This window comes from Hemiscyllium ocellatum, chromosome 4 (assembly GCF_020745735.1).
Source record: "Hemiscyllium ocellatum isolate sHemOce1 chromosome 4, sHemOce1.pat.X.cur, whole genome shotgun sequence".
NCBI classification, from domain to species: Eukaryota; Metazoa; Chordata; class Chondrichthyes; order Orectolobiformes; family Hemiscylliidae; genus Hemiscyllium; species Hemiscyllium ocellatum.
Window position 1 is genome coordinate 7,439,762 of NC_083404.1, and position 24,313 is coordinate 7,464,074.

The 24,313-nt window shown below is 40.2% G+C and overlaps 1 protein-coding gene across 2 annotated transcripts in view; it reads right to left on the bottom strand.

Annotated features, from left to right (window-relative positions):
* arfgef1 (ADP-ribosylation factor guanine nucleotide-exchange factor 1 (brefeldin A-inhibited)) overlaps positions 1 to 24,313 on the bottom strand; it is a 192,458-nt gene that overhangs the window by 59,686 nt on the left and 108,459 nt on the right. For both annotated transcript variants that reach the window (XM_060822700.1, XM_060822691.1), the window contains 5 exons: positions 15,152 to 15,353; positions 11,963 to 12,074; positions 3,638 to 3,843; positions 3,443 to 3,527; positions 31 to 196 (listed from right to left, as the gene is read on the bottom strand). In XM_060822700.1, coding sequence (XP_060678683.1) covers positions 31 to 196; positions 3,443 to 3,527; positions 3,638 to 3,843; positions 11,963 to 12,074; positions 15,152 to 15,353 — 771 coding nt within the window. The remainder of the gene's footprint in view (positions 1 to 30; positions 197 to 3,442; positions 3,528 to 3,637; positions 3,844 to 11,962; positions 12,075 to 15,151; positions 15,354 to 24,313) is intronic.

The window sequence follows — 24,313 nt, forward strand, 5'->3', positions numbered from 1 at the left end:
TTTAGAATGGAGGGTCATTATTTCACTTACTCTGTTTGGAGGACTTGATTGCAAGCTCTTTCGTCTCCTTCATTGAAATTTTCTTTCCTGCTATTTCATCATAAATAGCTGATAGATATTCTTCAGGTAGATCTTTGCTGTCATTGATTCCTCTATTCATCTTAATATACTGGTCTTTTGTCATTTTATTCTTAACCTTTTCAAGTCAATGAGCAGAAAAGAATAATTTAAATCATATTTTATTGAAGACTTGCTTGCAATACATACCAATCAGACACAAGGTTACTTCCTGAATAACAATCTAATGATGCTGACTCATATGTAGAAGAGGGATGCACTAATTCAATAGAGAATGCAAGAGTGCAAAACAAAGACAGATGGAAGAAAAAGATATACATAGGCTTATCTGAGAGGGGGTTTGGGCGGTGGGTGATTGGATTAATAATGAAGCTTATTTGCAACATCCTTTGGATTGAATCACATATGAACATCGTTTAAGCTTGCAAGGAACAGCTATTCAGGGGGACCAAGGAGATCAAGCTTGGAAACTAAATATACAGTGGTATGTGACCTTTCAAAAACACAGGCAAGAAAGGTAGGCAGGCTACCTCTGTCAGAATGAGATGGACTAAGTACAATAGCAAGAAATGACCTTAGCTTGGAAGATGTAGAATCTATATTGGAGGAGACAAGAAATATCAAGGGGAAGACAACAATGATGGGACTAATTGAAACTAACAGCTGACAATGACCTTTGAATCATTTTGAAGCATGAATCTGTTTTGCAGTGAGATGAAATAAATTCAGGAAAATAACTGAATGAGCATTAAAATAATGCCACTAAGCACTTTTGAAGTTGCAATGTTCAAAGTTTCAAAGTAATGAAAAATACCTGGGTGGAATTGTTACACTATACATTTCACATCACTCAAATGCCAAACATTGATCATTGCCAACAAGTAATAGTGCACCCATCTATCCTCGAAATGTAATGATATGGATCCTCAAAGCTGCCTAATTCAACAACCCCTAATACTAAAAAAAAATTTTTTTTTAGCCGTCAGTTATAGTTGGTATATGTCTTGCATTGATAGAGTTAAATACAGACAGCCTTTGAATGGTTTTATTTGAAATAACGAAACTCAAACTTGCTTTCTTGGAACTCCAATTCCCTTCAACGTCATTGTGGTCTAACTACACCAAATGGTTGGAGATGACAACTCACCACAACATTCTTATGGGAAACTAGGGATCGACAATAAATGCTGGCCGAGCCAGTGATAACTATATAAATAAAAGGAAACCAACTAATGTTTGATGATTTCCCTTCCTATTTACATATCCAATTTTCATAAGGCACTTCAATATTCTAGATTCTCTCTAGCACCTCCAGTAAAGGACAAGAATTAAATCAAAAACGCAAACTTAGGAACGTGCAAGCAATCAACATTCACCACCCTATTAAGTAAAACTCCAAAGGAGAAGAAAGGAATAGTGGTGGCAATGTAATTAATTTGATTTATGGAGTTAAATGCTTAAACAGAAATACCCACATAAATATTTCCATAAGAGATGTACAGCACAATTATTAAAATCAAGAGAATAACTATATTAGCGAGTTTTGACAAGGTTTGTAGCTCAGGTTGAGGTTTTGGATGTAGATTTGCTCGCTGAGCTGAAAGGCTCATTTCCAGACATTCATTACCTTACTAGATAACATCTTCAGTGGACCTCATGCGAAGACCGACTTCCAGAAAATGAAACCAGAAAGATCCAACATACCATACTTCTACAGATTACCCAAAATTCACAAACCAGGAGCCCCCCTCAGACCCATAGTCTCGTTACCTGAAACACCAACTTACAGATTGGCAAAGGAGCTACAACAAACACTAAAACACTTAATAGAAGGCTCACGCCACTCCATCCACTCCACCCAAGAATTCCTGAAGACCAAAGACACTAATATAGAAGAGGATGAAATAATGGTCTCCTTTGATGTAACAGCCCTGTTTACATCAATCAACATTAACCTGGCCAAGGAAACACTGACTACACTATTAGAAGACCTAAAGACACATACACCAAACACAGCTAACTTCCTCAACATGGAGAATATCAGCAAGCTAGTGGACGTATGCCTTACCACTCACTTCACCTTCAACAACAAAACTTACAGACAAACCAATGGAACACCTGTGGGATCTCTGATATCAGGGTTTGTAGCAGAGGCAGTAATGCAGAGACTTGAGCAAACAGCTCAGCCAACCATTCAACCCAAACTCTGGGTTCGCTACGTGGATGAAACCTTTGTCATCACTAAACAAAACAAATTAGAGGAAACTTTCAAGACCATCAACAATACCCTTACTGGCACAAAATTCACTAAAGAGGAGGAAAGCAACAACAAACTGCCATTCCTAGATGTCACAGTAGAGCAAACAGCCAATGGGGAACTTCAAACAACACATACGGACCAAACACTGAACTACAGAAGCAATCATCCCAACACCCACAAACGAAGCTGCATCAGAACATTATTTCAATGAGCCAACCCACACTGCAGCACAGAGGAACTACGCAGAGCAGAGGAAAATCACCTACACAGTGTATTCAAAAAGAATGGGTACCCAACGAACACAGTCCACTGACTTCTCAGCAACAAACCTAAACAAGTAGACAAAACACATCCAGAAACCCTAGCCACTTTCCGCTACATCAAAGACATCTCTGAAATGACTGCCAGACTCCTCTGACCCCATGGCATTATGGTAGCCCACAAACCCACCAGCACACTAAAACAGCAGCTAATGAACTTGAAAGACCCTATACAGACAATGAGCAAAACTAACGTCATTCAAAAAATACCATGCAAGGACTGTAACAAACACTATATCGGACAAACAGGCAGAAAACTTGCCACCAAAAAGACATGACTCTCTCTCACTGGTAACCTCACATACAGACGAGGAAGGACACCACTTCGACTGGGACAATACATCCATCCTAGGACAAGCCAAACAAAATCACGCATGAGAATTCCTAGAAGCATGGCATTCCAACCGATATCTATCAACAAACACATCGAGTTAGACCCCATCTACCACTCCCTGAGAAAAGGAGCAGGAAGTTACTTCACCACAGGAAATAACATCACCAGAGGAAATGACATCACCAACCCAAAGAAATCCAAACATATAAATAGAAAGCAGGAATTTTCAGCATCGCTTTGCATGAGGTCCACTGAAGATGTTACCTAGTAAGGTAACGAAACATCTGGAAATGAACCTTTCAGCTCAGCGAGCAAACTTACATCCAGAATAACTATATTCTTCAAAATTTAGATAGCATTAAACTTTCTAATGCTACAATAAGTTAAAATTTGATGCACCCCAAAATGTTTTTTAAAAGCCGTCACATTTTCTTATTTATGAGAGCTTACCTGTGAGCTGTGAAGATCTGTTGTCAGCATTATGATAGAATATGCCAAAACATATGCTGTATCTGCGCTGGCAAAAAGCGTTTGTCTGGGGAGAAAAAAGCACCAAGAAAATGTATCGTACCAAAACGTTCTGATTTGATGAGCAGTCTTACTCAACACAACCAATTTATATATATGATAAAAACAAATGCTTACCCTTGGTTACACTCCAGATATCTGGCTGCAAATTTTTCCATTAATCGATCAATTTTCTGAGCTTCTCCTGGAAGACGGAATCCCTCCAGAAACATACGGAGAGCTGAGACAAAATCCTTTGATGAAAAGTCCAACTGGTCCACATAGGCATACATAACCTCCTTATTAAACTTGTCATTGTCTCCTACATATTCACCCACTTGAGTCTAAAAAAAACACGAAAAGCTAAATTAACGTTCTGTAGAGAAGTCCACATCAGTAACTAAAATACTGTTGTGATTTTCACCAGTACATTTCTTATGAGAAGTTCATTTTTTCTTCATATTTCTCTAAAGCTTTCTCTACTTTATCTCTGAACACATATTCGTCACTAAGTTTTCTCCTAAATCCCTTCATTCCTTTCTGAAGTCATCTCATCCATAATACCAGTCTTGTTACCTCAATGCCATTCCCATTAAACTACTGGTCATCCAACATCTTATCCTAGTGATCCCCATTCGCAGATATTGCTGATGACTCTATTCTTCAAATCTACTTCATCATCCCTCAACTCAAAAACAATCCTCAATCCTAACATTCCTGCAAACTACTGTCCAGTCTCAAACCTCTCTTCCCTCTCTAAGATTCTTAGGATGTGTTATCACCTGTCAAATCTGTTCTCATTGATCCTGAAACTCCAGTTTTGGACCCCTCCAATCAGGTTTCCACTCTGCCACAGGACTGAAACAGCACTTAATAGTCTCAGAAATAACTTCATCCTTCTTGATCCATTTGACCACATTATCCTTCTCAAAAAATGTCAATAAATGGGTGGAACAGCTCTTTCTTATCCATTTAATGGAGAGAATCGCTAGCAAGGAACTCTTCTGCTCCCACATTGTTACCACTGATGTCTAATAAGGATTTATGCTTGGCCTCCTCCTCTATCATTTGAAGGCTGCCCTTGACAAAATCTTTCAAAAGATAATACAGTCCAAATCTCCCCAATCCTTCCTCTCAGTCCCACTGTCCCAGAAATCAGGCGGGTGAACCTCTGGTGCACTCCAGCTATAAAAAATCATATCCTTTGTTAGGTAAGGGAACCAAAGCTGCACACAATACACCAACTGCAGTCTCACAAAGGTTCTACTCAACAACTAAACAAAGACATCTTCATAAATACACTCAAAACCTCTTGTTATAAAGACCGGCATATCATTTGCAGTTGAATGTGTAATTAGGAATGCATGTTGTGCCTGACAAAATGTGGTCATTTCTCTCGCACTTTCTGATTTGTTTAAGACGGTCTCTCCCTCTTAACACAACTTATAGAAATACAAAGTTAAAAATCACAACACCAGGTTATAGTCCAACAGGTTTAATTGGAAGCACACTAGCTTTCGGAGCGATGCTCCTTCATCAGGTGATAGTCTTCACCTGATGAAGGAGCGTCGCTCCGAAAGCTAGTGTGCTTCCAATTAAACCCGTTGGACTATAATCTGATGTTGTGTGATTTTTAACTTTGTACACCCCAGTCCAACACCGGCATCTCCAAATCATATAGAAATACAAATCATGCTAACTTTTAACAACATACAAAAAAGTACGTTTCTTGGGCATCAACACATTCCAATCTCTCACTATTTAAGAAATACTCTGTGCCTGTGATTTCTCTACCAAAGTAGACAATCTCACATACTCCATCTGCCATGTTCTTATAGTATTCACTCAGCCTCTTTAAATCTCAAATCCCTCATTGTATAACCCTCATGAAAAACATTCCCAACTTAGCTTTGTGTTGTCTTCAACCTTGCAATTATAATATTTGAGCCCCACATCCAAACCATTCACAAGGTTGTGAACAGCTGGGTCACAAGCACTGATCTTTGTGGTACCCCTCCATTACAGCCTGCCAAACTGCAAATGACCCATTTATTCCAGATGCTTTCTGTCTGCTAACCAATTCTCAAATAACAACAGTATATTACTGCTTATCCCATAAGCTCTAATTTTGTCTATTACCCTATGAAGGCCATGATCAAATGCCTTCTGAAAGTCAAAAGACACAAGATCTACTCTATTAGTAGCATCCTTCAAAAACCTCCACAGGCTTGTCAAACACTACTTATCCTTCATAACTATGTTGAGTGCCCAATCAGATGACAGGCCTAAGGACCTCATTTTCCCCTGTAACAATTCAAACTGCCTGTCTGCCTGTAATAGACTCACATTTGTCTTTACCCTCTGTACATACCTGAAAAAGCTTTTTAATGCTTCTTGCTAGTTATAATTATTTCCTCTTTAACAGTTAGTCATTGCTCTTTGCTAACCCTAGATGCTGCTAACTTGCCCTTCATAACTTCTCAGTTTCCTTTAGTTTGGATCTAAGTCCCTGCTTTAGATTGAATTACATAATTTTAAAACAATATAAAATTGTATTGCACTATAGTTCCTGCCATGATTCCAGGCAAACTGGACAATACTGGACAAGTCAGATTCCAGAGTGAAATTTGGCTTGACAGACCGTATGTTTAATTTTGCAACTTGTTTACTGTTGTAGTCAGTCACTGAACAAATGCGCAAGAGCCTATCAACATTCTTTTTAACAGAATCACGGTTGATGATTTTATTACGAAATGAAAAGAAACAAAGTATTTTACACAATACAAGAATGATTGTCTTACTGCAAATATCAGAAATAACAATTCAATCGTTTTACCTTCAACAACATACTAAGTCAAAAATCACACAACACCAGGTTATAGTCCAATAGGTTTATTTGGAAACACTAGCTTTTGGAGCGCTGCTCCTTTGTTACCTGATAGTTTGTATGTTATTGATTTCACTCCTCCAAATCAATAACATACAAAACATTCAAACATCAATATAGGGTTAACCGGTTTCCACTTTAAAATTCCTTGCTCAGTCAGTGAAGTATAATTATATATCACTAAAACAAAACCAAGAGCTACGGATGTTGTAGATTGGAAACAAAAACAGCAAGTGTTGGAGAAACTCAGCAGGTCTGGCAACATCCAAGGTAAATGAAACAAGATGAATGTCTCTGGACATGAATTGTTCACTTTCTTTTCACAGATGCTGCCAGCCCTGTTGAGTTTCTCCAGCACTTTGCTTCTGTTGAAGACTAATGGGTTCCCTCTTAACGAAATACATTACAGAAAGACAAAGTAAACTTAAAGCATTTGGAAAAGCAAGGACTTATTAGGGATAATCAACATGGCTTTATGCACGGGAAATCATGTCTCACTAACTTGATTGAGTTTTTTGAAGAGGTGACAAAGCAGATTGATGAAGGGAGAGTGGTAGATGTCGTTGGTTTGGACTTTAGCAAAGCGTTCAACAAGATGCCACATGGTAGACTTGTTAGTAAGGTTAGATCACATAGGATCGAGAAAGCAAGCCTATTGGATACAAAATTGGTTTGAAGGTAGGAGACAGGCGGTAGTAAGAAGGTGCTTTTCGGACTGGAGGCCTATGACCAGCAGTGCACCATAAGGATCAGTACTGGGCCCACTGCTTTGCATCATTTATATAAATGATTTGGACGTGAATATAGGAGGAATGGTTAGTAAATTCACAGATGTCACCAAAACAGTGGCCAGTGGAGATTCTCTCAGTACAACGCAACCTTGATCATGTAGGCCAATGGTCCGAGGAGTAGAAGATGGAGTTTAATTTAGATAAATGAGGTGTTGCACGTTGGTATAGCTAACCAGGATAAGACTTATATACTTAATAGTAGGGCCCTGAGGAGTTTTGCCAAACAAAAAGACCTAAGGGTACACGTACATAGTTCCTTGAAAGTGGATTTGCAGGTAGAAACGGATGTGAAGGCAGCGTTAGGCACAGTTACTTTCATTGGTCAGTGCATTGAACACAGAAGTTGGGATGTCATGCTGCAGCTGTACAGGACATTGGTGAAGCTACATTTAGAATATTGCATACAAATCTGGTCCCCTTTTATCATAAGGATGTTAAACTGGAGAGGGTGCAGAAAAGATTTACAAGGATGTTGCTGCGACTGGAGGGTATGAGTTACATGGAGAGACTGAACAGGCTGGAGCCTTTTTCCCCTGGAGTGTTGGAGACTGAGGGGTGACTTAAGAGGTTTTAAAATCACGAGGGACATGGATAGAGTGAATAGCCAAGGTCTTTTTCTTAGGGGTGGTGGAGTCAAAAACTAGAGGACACAGGTTAAAGGTGAGAAGGGAAAGATTTAAAAAGGAGGGGTAATTTTCTCACGCAGAAGGTAGTGCATGTACGAAATGAGTTTCTAGATGAAGTGGTGGAAGCAAGTACAATTACAACATTTAAAAGGCTTCTAGATCTGTATATGAATAGGGAGGGTTTAGAGGGACATGGGCCAAATGGAAGTAGGTTAGATTGGAATGTCTGGCAAGTGTGGACAAGTTGGACCGAAGGGTCTGTTTCTGTGTTGTATGACATTATGACTCTATACATGGTCCTGTCCATTTTAGAAGTCAAGTTTACAAATAATAAAAAGCATCATCAATCGTCATCAGATCACTCTTCCCTCATGACTTCAGCATCACTTCAGTTCCAGACGTCAAAGTTTCAATGGGTGACACTTCCTTCCCATGTTCGTCTCAGTTACATAAAATGCTTACGATTACCCCTCGCCCCATGCCAGGGGATGGGCATTTCAACCCAGTTCAGCTGTCAGACATTCCTTAAGCTTACCTATGCACAGTTAAGTATAATCTGGAGACCAGAAAATAAAATTACTCACCCTTAGTCATCAATCAATTCCTCCTCTTGTGCTGATAAGACAGATACTTCAAAGTCATGTAATACTTTTTTTATATGATCTAGCTACTTTGACAGCCTTCTTAAAAGTAGTGAAGGAACTAATTACTTCAGACCCTTCCAATAGATACACACTGATCAATAACTTCCAACTTTGCTGTGATGTTACTTGTTGCAATGGTGCAGCTACACTGAATCTTTAGACTATGACTGGCACAATTTTGTACAAAATTAGAGTGGTGCTGGAAAAGCACAGCAGGTCAGGCAGCATCCAAGGAGCAGGAAAATCAATGTTGCAGGAAAAACCCTTCATTAGGAATGGAAAGATAAATGAGAGTGGGGTAGGGCCGGGGAGAAGGTAGCAAGGAGTACAATGGGTGGATGGGGGTGGGGATGAAGGTGATAGGTCAGAGAGGAGGGTGGAACAGATAGGTGGGAAGGAAGACGGGCAGATAGGACAGGTCATGAGGACGGGGCTGAGCTGAAAGGTTGGAACTGGGGTAAGGAAATGAGGAAACTGGTGAAATACATAGTGGTGAAGGCTAGTCGTGATGACAGTCTTCAGCATTAACCATTTCAGAACTATTACCTTTTACAACATTATAGTTTTGCTTTAGACTTACCCTTCGTCATAACTACTAAAGAAGTGCAGAAGTTTTGACAGATGAGCAAAACCTCACCAACCAATTATCTGTTGCTCAGTGATGTCACATCTGGATTTTTTCACGTTGTGGATCAGACAATCGTGGATAGCTCTCTCTACATGGTAAGGTGCTTCTGAAATTTCACTATTCTCATTAGCTACTCATCTGGATACTTTCTTTTTGCCACTTTATCATTTTTGTTTTAATGTTGTTTAGACCGAACCTGTGTTGCAGCACAGAATTTACTTACTCATCAACTTCCTTAGTTCACATACTGCATCTTCCTACACAGTGATCAGCAGCTGTCTTCAGGTCTGCTTAATTTGCAAACTTAGTGCAAACACATGTAATTATACTGGCTCATGTTCTACAATGAATCAGCGGTGCTGGCTTAAAAAATATTGATTAAACTACTCACTGAATGAACTAACTGCAGCTGCTTCAGCTACGGCACTTTGCAAGTACCAGCACCACTCTAATCAAAACTCTCGTTTCCAGCATCTGCAGTCCTCACTTCTGCCACTTTGAAAGTACCTTCAATTTGAACTGTGAACCTTAACTACGTTGTGGGTACAGAACTGTATTCCATTACTAGCTGCACCTGCATCAACGCTGCAACACAGTGACCTACTCAACAAAATAGAAAATCACCCAGCCTCCAAGAAACATTTTAAATCTAATCCAAGCAATTTTTGCCCTATCAGCCTACTCTCACTGATGCCAGTGACATTGCTATTTATTGAGGCAGTTACAGACAAATATGATGCTTGCCAATGCTCAGTTTTGCCAGGATGATAGCTTCAGATCCAAGTTAAAGCTAGATCCAATAATGGAGAAAGAGCTAAATTTGAGAGGTGAGGTGAATGAGAGTGACCTCTTTAACATTAAGGCAGGTCCTTGCATTACTACAGACAGTGAAAAGGTTTCCCCCAGTTCTCATTGACTTTGATTTTAGTGAGCACTGGAAGATCACAACCAACATACTTCCTATTATTACAGCTACTCATAAGACCCTAAGGATGCAAACCATCAGGTCCAGGAAATCTGTGAGCCTTTAGTTCCAATAGTTTTCTTCAGTGATCATAATTGTTTTGAATTCCTGCCTTCTTTTCACCTCTATTTGCATTATTCAGGAGATGCTTTTAATATTCATTTTTTTAGGATGGTGCATTCTACTTACAAAACCTTGCAGAAAATACAGAGGGATGGGACTGAGGGTTATTTGTGGTTGATGGGAAATATTCACCCTGGAGTTCAGTTACTAGTGATGTGCCGCAAGGGTCTGATTTGGGGCCACTGCTGTTTTATCATTTTTAATAATTGACCTGGATGAGGGAGTGGAAGGATGGGTTAGTAAATTTGCGGATGACACAAAAATCGGTGGAGTTGTGGAAAGTGCGGAAGGATGTTGCAGGTTACAGAAAGACATAGATAAGCTGCAGAGTTGAGCTGAGAGGTGGCAAATGGAGTTTAATGCAGAAAAGTGAGAGGTGATTCACTTTGGAAGGAGTAACAGGAATGCAAAGTCCTGGGCTAATGGTAAGTTTCTTGGTAGTGTGGATGAGCAGAGAGATCTCAGGGTCCATGTGCATAGATCCCTGAAAGTTGTCACCCAGGTTGATCGGGTTGTCAAGAGGCATACAGCATGTTAGCTTTTATTGGTAGAGGTTTCGAGTTGGAGCTATGAGGTCATGTTGCAGCTGGACAAAACTCTGGTGCAGCCGCACTTGGAGTATTGCGTACAGTTCAGGTTGCAACATTATAGGAAGGATGTGGAAGCTTTGGAAAGGGTGCAGAGGAGATTTACCAGGATGTTGCCTGGAATGGAGGGAAGATCTTATGAGGAAAGGCTGAGGGACGAGACTGTTTTCATAAGAGAGAAGAATGTTGAGAGGTGACTTAATTGAGACATATAAGATAATCAGAGGGTTAAACTGGATGGACAGTGAGAGCTCTTTTCCTTGGATGATGATGGCTAGCACGAGGGGACATAGCTTTAAATTGAGTGGTGATAGATATAGGACAGATGTCAGAGGTAGTTTCTTTACTCAGAGAGTAGTAAACGCCCTTCCTGCAACAATAGAAGACTTGCCAACTTTATGGGCATTTAAATGGTCACTGGATAGACGTATGGATGATAATGGAATAGTGTAGGTTAGATGGGCTTCAGATTGGCGCAACGTCGAGGGCCAAATTGCCTGTACTGCGCTGTAATGTTCTATGTTCTAAATGGAATACCGTGATGCAGGTTTGTCGCATATTGTTATTTGGGAATTTGGATACGAAAGTGGAGAAAAAATAGATTTTAGCTCTCAGTTCTGTGGAAGCAATGATCAGAAAGTAATTTTGAATGGTGAAATACAGACAGCTTTTCCAAGACAAACTATGACTGAGATGACTCGCTCAGCAACACAGGAGGATAACTGCTGAATATTTGCAAAGTTAAGATTTTATTAAATGTAAACTGATAGTTAAGGGCTACTAGTAAACATTTCAAAAGGGCACTGGACAAATGTTTAAAGGCCATATAACTTGTCACGCTATGAAGGATGAATAAGACAAATCATATTTTTTCCATTAAAGACCAAAACAAGCAATAAGGGTTGAAGGGTTTTTCTCTGCACTTGACCATTGTATCCTATTTTTGCAAATTCTTTTGATTCAAAAGAATGTTAGTCATTGGCCTGAGTCCAAGCGTATGTTAAAAAAGCAACTTTAATCTTGTAACTTTTAGTCCACTGCAGGAGATGTGTGCTATCTTCAACTCATTGGAGAAATATAGTACATCTTTGGAAAACTGCTCAATGTAAAAGTACAATTTGTTTTAAAAAGTGCAATAAATGGGAACATTGTGAAGACACTCAATAGTTTTATCGACTTTCCTTATGAAAACTGTGAACGTTTAACTGCTTACTGTGTCTAATCGTTCTTCTTGATGTAGAAATTGAGCAATATCATCAGGTGTAGTCCCAAGCATTCCTTGCTCCTGCAGATACTGTAGCCCTCTTTTTGGTTTCTTGTTAAATCTGTATTTTAAAGAAAAGGCTGTTTCAATTTCTCAGCACTTAGGCGATTGACTGCTTAATTGATAAACATTATTTCATGTTTATTATTTAATCAAATAACTACAGGTAAGTATGAGACAATAGAAAAAAAAACATCAATCTCTTGTGCAGGCAGTGGTAAAAGCTTTCCATATCTATGTCTGAACTGACAGTTAGCTTCAATCCACTCAACGCAAGCCTAATATATTCTGACAATTTCTCCACCTGCAGAATACACACTGAAGTGCTAGACAGCCTAGGTTGTCACAATTACACACCAAGCAGGTCTTCAGAGTGCCGTGTAAGCTATTAAATTATATAAGTTTGTATTTAGACCTCTGAATCTTGAGTGGTTAAAAATAAATCAGTTACACAGCTTTACAATTTAACACATTAACTTCAAACATGATTAAAAGATTAGTTAAGCAAGTGGCAATTAGTAAAGGTTTATGAAGTAAAAATGATAAAGCTATTGGCTAAAATGCATAATATTTAATGCAAGGAAAGGTGGAAGTTAGATATGAAAATTAGATCAGTTTCTACAGTCACTACAGTCATCGCTTGCTTGAAGATTCTTCTAAAATGAAGGGGTTAAGAAAGTCAAATGACTTCTGCTGATCGAATATTTGGAGGGTGCTCCCACAGGTGAAATAAGTAGAATAGATCTGAGAATATGCAAAGACCTCTTTCTTCTGCTTTGAATCCAGTATTTAACACTTAGAAACCTGGTTCAAGACATTAATTCCTTTTTCATTTATAGGATGTGTGGACTGCTGGCTGGACCAGGGTTTATTACATGGCCCTAGTTACCCTGAAGCAGTGGCGGTGAGCTGCCTTAAACCACTCCAGTCCACAATGTAGGAAGACCTACAATGCTGTTAGGAACGCGGTCCCAGGATTTTGACCCAGTGACACCGAAGGAACAGCACTATATTTCTGAGTTTAGATGGTGAGTAGCTTGGAACAGGACATGCCACATATCTTAGCTGTTGTCCTCGGTGATAACAGTCATGGGTTTGGAAAGCACTGTCAAAGTCAAAATGGAGGGTACAATTCTCAAGGCAGGAGTAGAGGGACTTGGGTGTATATTTGTATACATTGAAGGTGGCAGGATAGATACAGAGTGTACTAAATCGAACAGATGGTGTTCTTGGCTTGATTAATAGAGGTATAGAGCATGGGAGCAAGGAGGTGGTGTTGAACTTGTACAAGACACTTGTTAGACCTTAGCTGAAGTATTGCAGACAGTTGTTGGTGCCATATCATAGACAATTTGCAAATGGGGAGAATGCAGAAGCAATTTGCAAGAATGGATCCAAGTACAGAAAATCCAGTTATGAAGAAGGACTGAAAAAGTTGGGACTGCTCTCCTTGCAGAGAAGAATGTTGGGAGGAGATCTGGTTGAGGTTTTCAAAATCATGAACTAGCTGGACAGAATATAGGTAGGATGAAGCTGTTTCCATTTATAAAAGAAACAAGAATGAGGGGGAATACATTTAGTGTGATGTGCACATGAAGCAAGGATGATGTGAGAAGAACTTTTGCACACGGCAAGTTGTTGGGGTATTGAAATGCACTGCCTGGAAATGTGGAGGATGCAAGTTTAATTGAGGCATTCAAGAGGGCACTGGATTTTTTTGGATAGTAATGGTATGCAGGGATATAGTAAAAAGGTTGGGGATGGGAGCTAGATCTTCGAGCTGATCCAGCATGATGGTTCAAATGGACTGTAATAATTCTATGATTCTGTGAATTGTAATCTCTTCAATACATTTGCATAAAATTACTTTTCACAGCCAGATTTTACAACAGTTCAAAAATTAAAAATAACTGCTATCCTGAAGTGGCAAATTTCGCTTTCATATTAGGTCCTGACGTAAGCCAGGTCTACAGTACAGATGCCAGAGCATGGTCATTAAGTTGAGGTAATTAACTCCTTAACTGTCTGAGCCTGTAGTGTGATGGCTCTTATTCTGTACGGGTTTTGGTAAGAAAGAGAAGACTACTCAGGGAAGCCACTGTCAATTAATTTCTCTCCATTCTCAGAAATGTTCCTTGAATTTTAAAAGGACTCTTGCAGTTTCTCGTTGCCATAGTTGTCTTAAGAGCAGCTGAAGTCACTCGGGTAGGTATGAGATTTCTGGGATCTATTTTACAAGACACTTTGCGCCCATTTTAAGACTGCTTAGCTTGCTTCACAAATTAAATAACACTACAAATACATTTTTGTGACACTAGAATACCAAGATGCTAATAAGACACTAGTAGCCTCTGGTGTGGAAATGGTGCCAACTTTAATAGTTGGCTTGAAAATCATCATTGCAAATGATCTGCATTCATATTTGGGCACAGTTGGTCTTTAATGACAATGGTCTGAAGAATATTTGACCCTGTATCTAACACCATTGGGTCCATATGAAGGGAGCACAGATGCCATTTGTTCTTAGAGTACAGGAAGCCAGCCAACCAGCTTCATCCAATATCTGCACAAGGGAATGTAAAAGTAATACAAGTATTCAAAACATTGCTTTTGCATTCATGGGATGAGGGTTTCACTGGCTAGGCCAGCAACTGTTGCCCATCCCAGAGGGCAGGTTAAGAGTCAAACACATTGCTGAGGGTCTGGAGTCACATGTCAACCAGACTAAGTAAGGATCGTAGTTTCTCTCCCTAAAAGGCATTAGTAAACCAGATAGGTTTTTTTTTTGGGCAATCAGCAATGGTTTCATGGTCATCATTAGACTCTTAATTCTGCACTTCTATTGAATTCAAATTCCACCATCTGCCGTGGTGAGATTTGAACTCGGGATCCCAGAACATTAACAGGGTCTCTGGATTAACAGTCCAGCGATAATACCATGAGGAACAGTTCCTTAAATCATATATGCCCCAGTCGCTGATGATGCAATTTATATTACCTAAATTATTCAACAGTGGAGCAAGTTTTCTAATTCCCTACAAAGTAACTGGAATATTGTTTCAACTAAGTACATTTGTTTTAACTTCCAAGTCCACTAATAACACTTTAAATACTTGTTTTTTGAGGATTCTGACTTACAGTTCAATTCCTTGTTCTATGATTTCTTTCTGCTGCTTCAAAACCTCATATTGTTCTGGGTTGTCTGCGCCAGATGTCTGAGTGCTATAGCTGCCAATCCCTGAAGATGCTGTGGAATCCAAGGAATTGATGCTCCCATATCGATTTATTGTGTCAGGGTACTTATTTTCATTGTTGTCTTGTTCTGAAGTCTTTTCTTGGCCTATATCCATAAAAGAGACATTAGAAATCACTTAATTAAAAACAAGTACAAGATTATGAGAGTTGACTTGATACAAAATGCAGTACAGCCCATCTATTCTATAGGATATGGGCTATTTGGGTTACTACTGTTGATCTGATTTCTTTTTAAATAGAAAGGATCAGGAGTCAGACACAGCAGAGAAGGGAACAACTAGGTGGTGGCGGCGGTTCACACAGGACTTGGGTGCTGTATTTAAATGCATGCAGTTTACAAAACAAGGTAAACGAGCTGGTAGAGCAGACAGAAAATGGCACATATACTATTGTGGGCATCACAGAAACGTAGCTGCAAGGCGATCAGGACTGGGAACTAAACAGCCAAAGATACATATCTTATCGAAAGGTCAGGCAGATGGGCAAAGGGGCCAGGTATCCCTTGATAGTAATAAATGAAATCAAATCGACAGCAAGAAGTGATATAGGGCCCGAAGGCGTAGAACCTGTATGTGTCAACTTGAGGAACGATAAAGTAAAAAAAGGACTCCGATGGGAATTACATACAGGCCAGGCAGCATCCGAGGAGCAGGAGAATCGACGTTTCGGGCTTAAGCCCTTCTTCAGGAAGAAGCTCCAAGGATGCCTACCTTGAAGAAGCTTCTCTTGCTCCTCGGATGCTGCCTGGCCTGCTGCGCTTTTCCAGCACCACACTTTTCAACTCTGGTCTCCAGCATCTGTAGTCCTCACTTTCTCCTATTACATACAGGCCCACTAGCAGTGGTCAGGATATGGCGCAGAAAATAAATCGAGAGACAGAAAAATCATGTAAGAAAGGCACTATTTCAATAATCTTGGGGGAATTCCATATGCAGGTGGACTGGGAAAATCAGGTTGGTAGAAAATTCCAAGAAAATAAATTTGTGGAATGTCTACGAGATGGCTTTTTGGAATAGCTTGTGGCAGAGCCCTCAACAGAACAGCAATTCTGAATCTGGTGAGTTGTTATGAGGTGGACTTGATTCAGTAGCTGAAGATGAAGGAATCTTTGGGGACAGTGATCACAACACTATAAAATCCACCCTGCAGTTTAAAAAGGAGAAGCTGGAATTGGATCTAACAGTTGAGTAGAAGTAACTATGAAGACGTAAGGGAGGAGTAAAAAGTGAGGTCTGCAGATGCTGGAGATCAGAGCTGAAAATGTGTTGCTGGTTAAAGCACAGAAGGTTAGGCAGCATCCAAGGAACAGGAAATTCGACGTTTCGGGCCAGAGCCCTTCATCAGGAATGAGGAGAATGTGCCAGGCAGGCTAAGATAAAAGGTAGGGAGGAGCGATGGAGATGTGATAAGTGGAAGGAGGTCAAGGTGAGGGTGATAGGTTGGAGTGGGGTGGGGACGGAGAGGTCCAGTTCCAATACCGTACAGCCCAGATGGCCTCCTTCTTCAAGGACCGCAGATTCCCCCCAGACGTGATCGACGATGCCCTCCACCGCATCTCCTCCACTTCCCGCTCCTCCGCCCTTGAGCCCCGCTCCTCCAACCGCCACCAAGACAGAACCCCACTGGTTCTCACCTACCACCCCACCAACCTCCGCATACAACGTATCATCCGCCGTCATTTCCGCCACCTCCAAACGGACCCCACCACCAGGGATATATTTCCCTCCCCTCCCCTATCAGCGTTCCGCAAAGACCACTCCCTTCGTGACTCCCTCGTCAGGTCCACACCCCCCACCAACCCAACCTCCACTCCCGGCACCTTCCCCTGCAACCGCAGGAAATGTAAAACTTGTGCCCACACCTCCTCCCTCACTTCCCTCTAAGGCCCCAAGGGATCCTTCCATATCCGCCACAAGTTCACCTGCACCTCCACACACATCATCTATTGCATCCGCTGCACCCGATGTGGCCTCCTCTACATTGGGAAGACGGGCCGCCTACTTGCGGAACGCTTCAGAGAACACCTCTGGGACGCCCGGACCAACCAACCCAACCACCCCGTGGCTCAACACTTTAACTCTCCCTCCCACTCCACCAAGGACATGCAGGTCCTTGGACTCCTCCACTGGCAGAACATAACAACACGACGGCTGGAGGAGGAGCGCCTCATCTTCTGCCTGGGAACCCTTCAACCACAAGGAATGAACTCAGATTTCTCCAGTTTCCTCATTTCCCCTCCCCCCACCTTGTCACAGTCGGTTCCCTCAACTCAGCACCGCCCTCCTAACCTGCAATCTTCTTCCTGACCTCTCCGCCCCCACCCCACTCCAACCTATCACCCTCACCTTGACCTCCTTCCACCTATCACATCTCCATCACCCCTCCCCCAAGTCCCTCCTCCCTACCTTTTATCTTAGCCTGCCTGGCACATTCTCCCCATTCCTGATGAAGGGCTCTGGCCCGAAACGTCGAATTTCCTGTTCCTTGGATGCTGCCTAACCTGCTGTGCTTTAACCAGCAACACATTTTCAGCTTGACATAAGGGAGGAGCTGACCAAAATTGTTTGCAAGGGGAGCCCAGCACAGAAGATGTTTCAAGTGATAATTTAGGAGGACAGCAGATACTCATCCCAAGGAAGCAGCAGCATACTAAGGGAGGACAAAACTGACAAGGGAAGTCAGCAACAGCATTAGAGCACAAGAAAATGCAACGTGATGAAGACCATTGGGAAGCCAGAAAGTTGGAAAATCTTTAAAAAACCAGCAGAGGCCAACAGGGAAATAACAGAGAAGACAAGATGATTAAATGACGATAAGGTAGTAATCTAAAGGAAGATTTCAAGAGTTTTTTAAAGTGATATAAAAAGCAAGAAGGGCAAAAATGTACCTTAGACTACTGGAAAATAAGGCTGGAGAAGCAATGATGAGGAACAAAGAAATGGCAGAGGAGTTGAATAGGTATTTTGCATCAGTCTTCACAATGGAAGACACCAGTAGCATACCAGAACTTGAACAGAATCAGGGGGCAAGAGGTGAATATTATGACCAACACTAATGAGAAGGCGCTGGGGAAGCTGAAAGGCCTGAAAGTGAATGAATCATCTGGACCGGATGGACCACACCTCAAGAGTTCTGAATGAGATAGCTAAGGAGATTTTAGAGTCATTAGTGGTGATCATTTGGAAATCAATGGAGCTAGGGAGGGTCCCAGAGGATAGGAAAATGGATAATATAACAAGCCTCCTTAAGAAAGAGGAAGGTACAAACAGGAAATTATAAATTGATCAGCCTGACTTCAGTTGCTCTTAAGATTTTTGAGTCCATTATTAAGGATGAGATTGCAGAGTACTTGGAAGTGCATGGTAAAAATAGGGCTAAATCTGCACAGCTTGATCGAGGGGAGGTCATGCCAGACAAATCTGTTAGAATTCTTTGAGGTAGTAACAATCAAGTTTGACAAAGGAGACCCAGTAGATGCGATTTACTTGCATTGCAGAAGGCCTGATTAAGGCTGCTAAATAAGAGCTCATGTGGTAGGGACAAGGCACTGGCATGGATAATGGATTGGCTGACTGACAGAATGCAGAGAGTGGGAATAAAGGGGACTTTCTCAGGGTGGCAGCAGTGACTCGGAGTTCCACAAGGGTCAGTGATAGGACCACAACTATTCATATCATATATTAACGATCTGGACGAAGAAACTGAGAGCATTGTTGCTAAGTTTGCAACTGACACAAAGCTAGGTAAAAACGCAGTTGGGTGTTGAGGAAGTGGAGGGGTCACAGAGGAACTGGACAGGCGAGAGAGAGAGCAAAGTAGCAGCAGATAGAATACATATGATGTTATGACTTTGGTAGGAAGAATAGAGGCATAGAGTATTGTCTAAATAGGGAAACGCTTTGAAAATCTCAAGCACAAAGGGACTTGAGAGGCTGAGTTCAAGATTCGCTCAAGCTGGCAGTTAGCAAGGCAAATACAATGTTAGCGTTTATTTTGAGAAGACGAGTACAGCACAGCAGGGAGGTATTGCTGAGGTTGTACAAGGCTCTGGTCAGACTGCATTTTGAATATTGTGAGCAGTTTTAGGCCTTCTATCCGAGGAAGGATATGTTGGCATTGGAGGAGGTTCAGAAAAGGTTCACAAGAATAATCCTGGGGATGAAGAACTTGTCATGAGGAGCTGTTGAGGACTCAATCAGTATTCAATGAATTTTAGACGAATGCGGGGGGAGGGGGGGATCTCATTAAAACTTATTAAATACTGACAGACCTGAACAGAGTGGACATGAAGATGATGTAGATAAAAACAATGACTGCAGATGCTGGAAACCAGATTCTGGATTAGTGGTGCTGGAAGAGCACAGCAGTTCAGGCAGCATCCAAAGTGCAGCGAAATCGACGTTTCGGGCAAAAGCCCTTCATCAGCCCTTTATTCCTGATGAAGGGCTTTTGCCCGAAACGTCGATTTCGTTGCACTATGGATGCTGCCTGAACTGCTGTGCTCTTCCAGCACCACTAATCCTGAATCAAGATGATGTATGCACTTTTAGGAGAGACAAGGACCCAAGGGCACAACCTCAAGTGAAGGGATGACCTTTTAGAACTGAGATGAGGAAGAATTTGTTTCAGTCACAGGATCTAGAGGTTCAGGTACTTAATTCTTTGAAATTTGTGGTACAGGTAGAGAGGGTGGTTAGGAAATAGTGAGGACTGCAGATGTTGGAGAAGTCAGAGCTGATAAAATGTGGCAGTGGAAAAGGCAGCATCTGAGGAGCAAGAGAGTTGATGTTTCAGGCATAACCCTGTTTTGGGCATAACCTTTCATCAGAGTTATGCCTGAAACATCGACTCTCTTGCTCCTCAGATAGGATGGTTAAGAAGGCATTTAGCACGCTTGCCTTCATTGAAACAGACCTTTTATTATAGGAGTTGGGATGTCATATTGAAGTTGTACAGGATGTTGGTGAGGACTCTTCTGGAGTAGTGTGTGTAGTTCTGGTCGCCTTGCTACAGGAAGGATATTATTAATATTTGAGGGGATTCAGAAAAGATGTACCAAGATGTTTTCGGGAGTGAAGGGTACGAGTTATTAAAAACAGGCTAGCTAGGCTTGGACATTTCTCACTGGAGCGCAGGAGGTTGAGGGGTAATCTTACAGAGCTTTATAAAATTATAAGTGGCACGGATAAGGTATATAGCAAGAATCTTTTCCCTTGGGTGGGAGTTCAAAACCGGAAAGCATATTTTTAAGGTGCGAGGAGGAAGTTATGAAAAGGAAATGAGGGGCAACTTTTTTTTAAGCTGAAAATGGTCTATATGTGGAATGAACTGCTGAAGGAAATGGTGGATGCAGTTACCATATTTAAAAGACATATGGATAAGTAGATGAATAGGAAAGTTATGGAGGGATTTGGGCCAATCACATGTAAGTGGGATAGAACATAGAACATTACAGCGCAGTACAGGCCCTTCAGATGAATTTAGTTTGGAAACATGGTTGGTATGGACTATTTGGACTGAAGGTTCTGCTTCCCTGCTGATTGACTATGATTGTTAATGTGAAATACTCGTGTTTTCGTATGGAGCACTGTAAGAGATATATGGTCTATGCGTGATTTCAATTCGAATCTATAATCTGATTCTGGAAGGAGAAATGAAATATTATCATTCCTTTTTCTCGGAGATTAAATGTATCGTCAATTCAGAGACTTGCTGGAAAAAAAGTCAAGTAGGAAGCATTCAATATTTCAACATGCTTCAGTCAGTAGCTCAAAAATGAATCGAGAAGTTATGAGGAAAATATTATTGTGCAATCACCCCGGGGTTTCTTACAAAAATAAAAATAGAATACTGCAGGTACTGAAAATCTGAAATGAAAACAGCAAATGCTGGAGAAACTCAGCAGGTCTGGCAGCATCTGAGAAGACAGAAAGAGTCAACATTTTGAGTTTGATTTAACTCTTGTTCAGAGGTTTATTTAAAATTATATGCCACCAAACAAACACATGACATGCTGAGGTACTTCAAGAATATTTAAGTTGAGTCAATCTTCCAAACTTAAAGAACAGAGATGCTAAAAACATTGCAGATGGTGTGAATAATCAGTTTTAACTTGCAGTTACCAGGTTAACATGTTGTGGAAATTCTGAATAATCTGCCACTACACTATACAAGTTTGCCTCTTCAGAAAGGTTCTTCAAGAGAAAAATACAAACTCAAAATAATTGATTACTCTTATAACAAGTCATTAGTAGGTATGAAAGTACACAAAAAAACCAAACAGTGGTAAAATTCACACCAAATTCTTAAATTGGAACAGATTACATATTTACTCACAACCTTCTGTTTTTATTTGAGCAAGGTGAAAGGAAAAAAGGCTTGCATTGAAATGCTGAAGAAACTTGGGAAGAGTAGAGAATTCAGAAAACACACAATCTGTAAATAAACTCTTTCATTTTAGAAATTACACTTTCCCAACAGAACTTGTACATCAGATATTTATCATTAACAAGTTAAGGCAGTTTTGTTCTGAGAATTTATTGTCAGCATAAACCTTTCTGAAACCGACTGGAGCTATTTCATATTGGACCTTCTCAGCTAGGTTCCATAAGTGAAAGGCCAGCTTCTACTCACTGCACAGTTGTGATCCTGTAACACTTCAGAAAAAAGGGCTGATGAGGAGTCACGGGACTCGAAACATTAATTCTGTTTTCTCTCCCCAGATGCTGCCAGATCTGCTGAGCTTGGTCAGCAATTTCTGTTTTCATTTCTGATCTCCAGCATCCACAGTTCTTTGTTTTATTTTAAAGGATGAACTTCCTGTTTTCAAGCTTCAGTTTTAAATTGGGGCACTGTGCAGGGTATTGGTGAAAATGACAAGCAGCAGGGAGGTTGATCAACTGGTCAGATGAAAAGGACTTCGCAAAAAGTGAAGGGAGCAAAAACTAAAAAACATAACTTACATTTAAGCAATTGAACAGAAAATGAAAGCGAAAACTGGGCCACAGAAATGGGATGAAGGGAGAAAATTAATGTAACTGTACAAGCTTTAAGCAATAACATAAAACCTCCAATAATTAATTTCCTTCTGAAGGAATGAGTCTCCATATTTCAAACTAATACTTCAGGACCAGAGAGGTTGCTCAGCATTAATTAGGACGTACCTTGCATTTTGAAAAAAAGTTACTAATTGAACAGGCTAAAGTTTTCAATTTTCCTCAGTGCAATAAAAAGTTGACAATTATCAGCTCATAGCATGCTTGAAATCCCTTTGATGAATCCACTGGCAAAGACAGCAACATGGCAGCCTGTGATAGAGCATGGTTTCAATGACAGCAAGTTCCAGGTTTCCACCTTTAACTGTGCATGTGCAGAGGCCAGAAGCTGCCATCTGGTTTACCCAATAATAACAGCATAATGTTGAGTTTATCAACTCATGTTATTACTGCTGCAAATTCCAGACAAGTTGAAAAGAAAAATGTTATTCTTAAGATTTTCAGTAATTTTTGCTCACTTGAATTCACAGAACAAATTAGCTTGGTTTAAGTGAACAATTTAATTCCATTCAACAGCAAGGCAAAAGAAGCATATGAAAGAATAGTTCATTAAGAATTTCTAAAGGGTTATAATGAAAGATGAAAACTAATAACCACCATTGAAGATTTAACAGCTCTAAAATATCAAACAAGTGCTAGATACTGCCTTCTCATTCAGTATGGTCTGGATCAGGTTTTAATGACAGTAGATTTTGCTGACTCTACTAAATACAGATGTCACTTTTCACTACACCTAGGTACATGTGATAATAGTAAATCAAATTTTTAAAAAATTGGTCAAGGCTGCATTCTTAATAACATTTGGAAGCTGACTGCTTCCAATCTAGAAATCCAAATTTTACCCTAGAACTATCTATTTTTAAATAACATCAATTTCAATTAGCAATCCATTTAGTGCAGCAAAATGCTTTTTAAAAAGTGAGAAATCACAAATTATACATTTTCTTTTGATTCATCCCAAAAAAGCCTGCAATTTAATCTTTATAAAACTGCAGCTCTAATTAAGAAACATCAGGCACTGATATCTTGAGAAATACAAAAACGTTCTTTCTCCAAAGACACAAGAATTCTTTTATACAGACCATAAGTGTAATAATTTCAGTTTCCCCAACAGATATGTGTACAAAAGATTTCCATGATTCCATGATTGATCACACCAACACATTCTACTAACATTGTTGACAATAACGATATATGAATGTCAAAATATTTTTCAAAAGAGAGGAAAGTAGGTACCTATGTGGAAAATGTTTGGTGTTATAACACTGAAGTCTTGATCATTCTACACTCATCGATCTACATTGGGACCCAGTCCATAAATGCCTCCATTTTAGAATTCTTATCCAATATTCAGATCCCTCCATAGCCTCACACCTTTTACAACTGTCACTTCTTCCAACCCAACAACCTTAGTGAACTCTGCATTTAAACACCTGAATTTATATAGTGCCTTTAGCATTTATTTCCCATTGAGAAAATGATGGTGAAAAGCAAGGACCCGACACTACTTAACTAAGCAGCTCAGGATTGTATTGAAGTGAAAGAAAAGGCATAAAAAGCTGAGAAAATTAGCCTTAGGCATGAAGATTACAATAATATAAGAAATCAGTAAAGATAACTTTGAAAAATTAGAATGAGAATGAACAAACAAATGTACAAACAAATTATAAGAGCTTCCATGAGTACTAAAAGTAGTAGCTGAAATAAATGTTGGCCCCTTAGATGAAATTGGGGAATGGATAACGGCAAATAGGAATGAGAGGTTTGAATAAGCATTTTATCTTCATGGAAGAAGACACTAAAAGCATCCTAATAATAATGGGTAAGCAAAGGCTGGAGGGAAGAACTTAATCTCGAGACAGAGAAATATGAGGAAACCAATGGGAGCAAAAGTCAACTAGTTCCCCACACCTAATGGTTTACATCTCAGTAAGGTGTCATTGCAGAGGCAGAACGTATGTAATCTATTATTTGTCATTGGGAAAAGTTA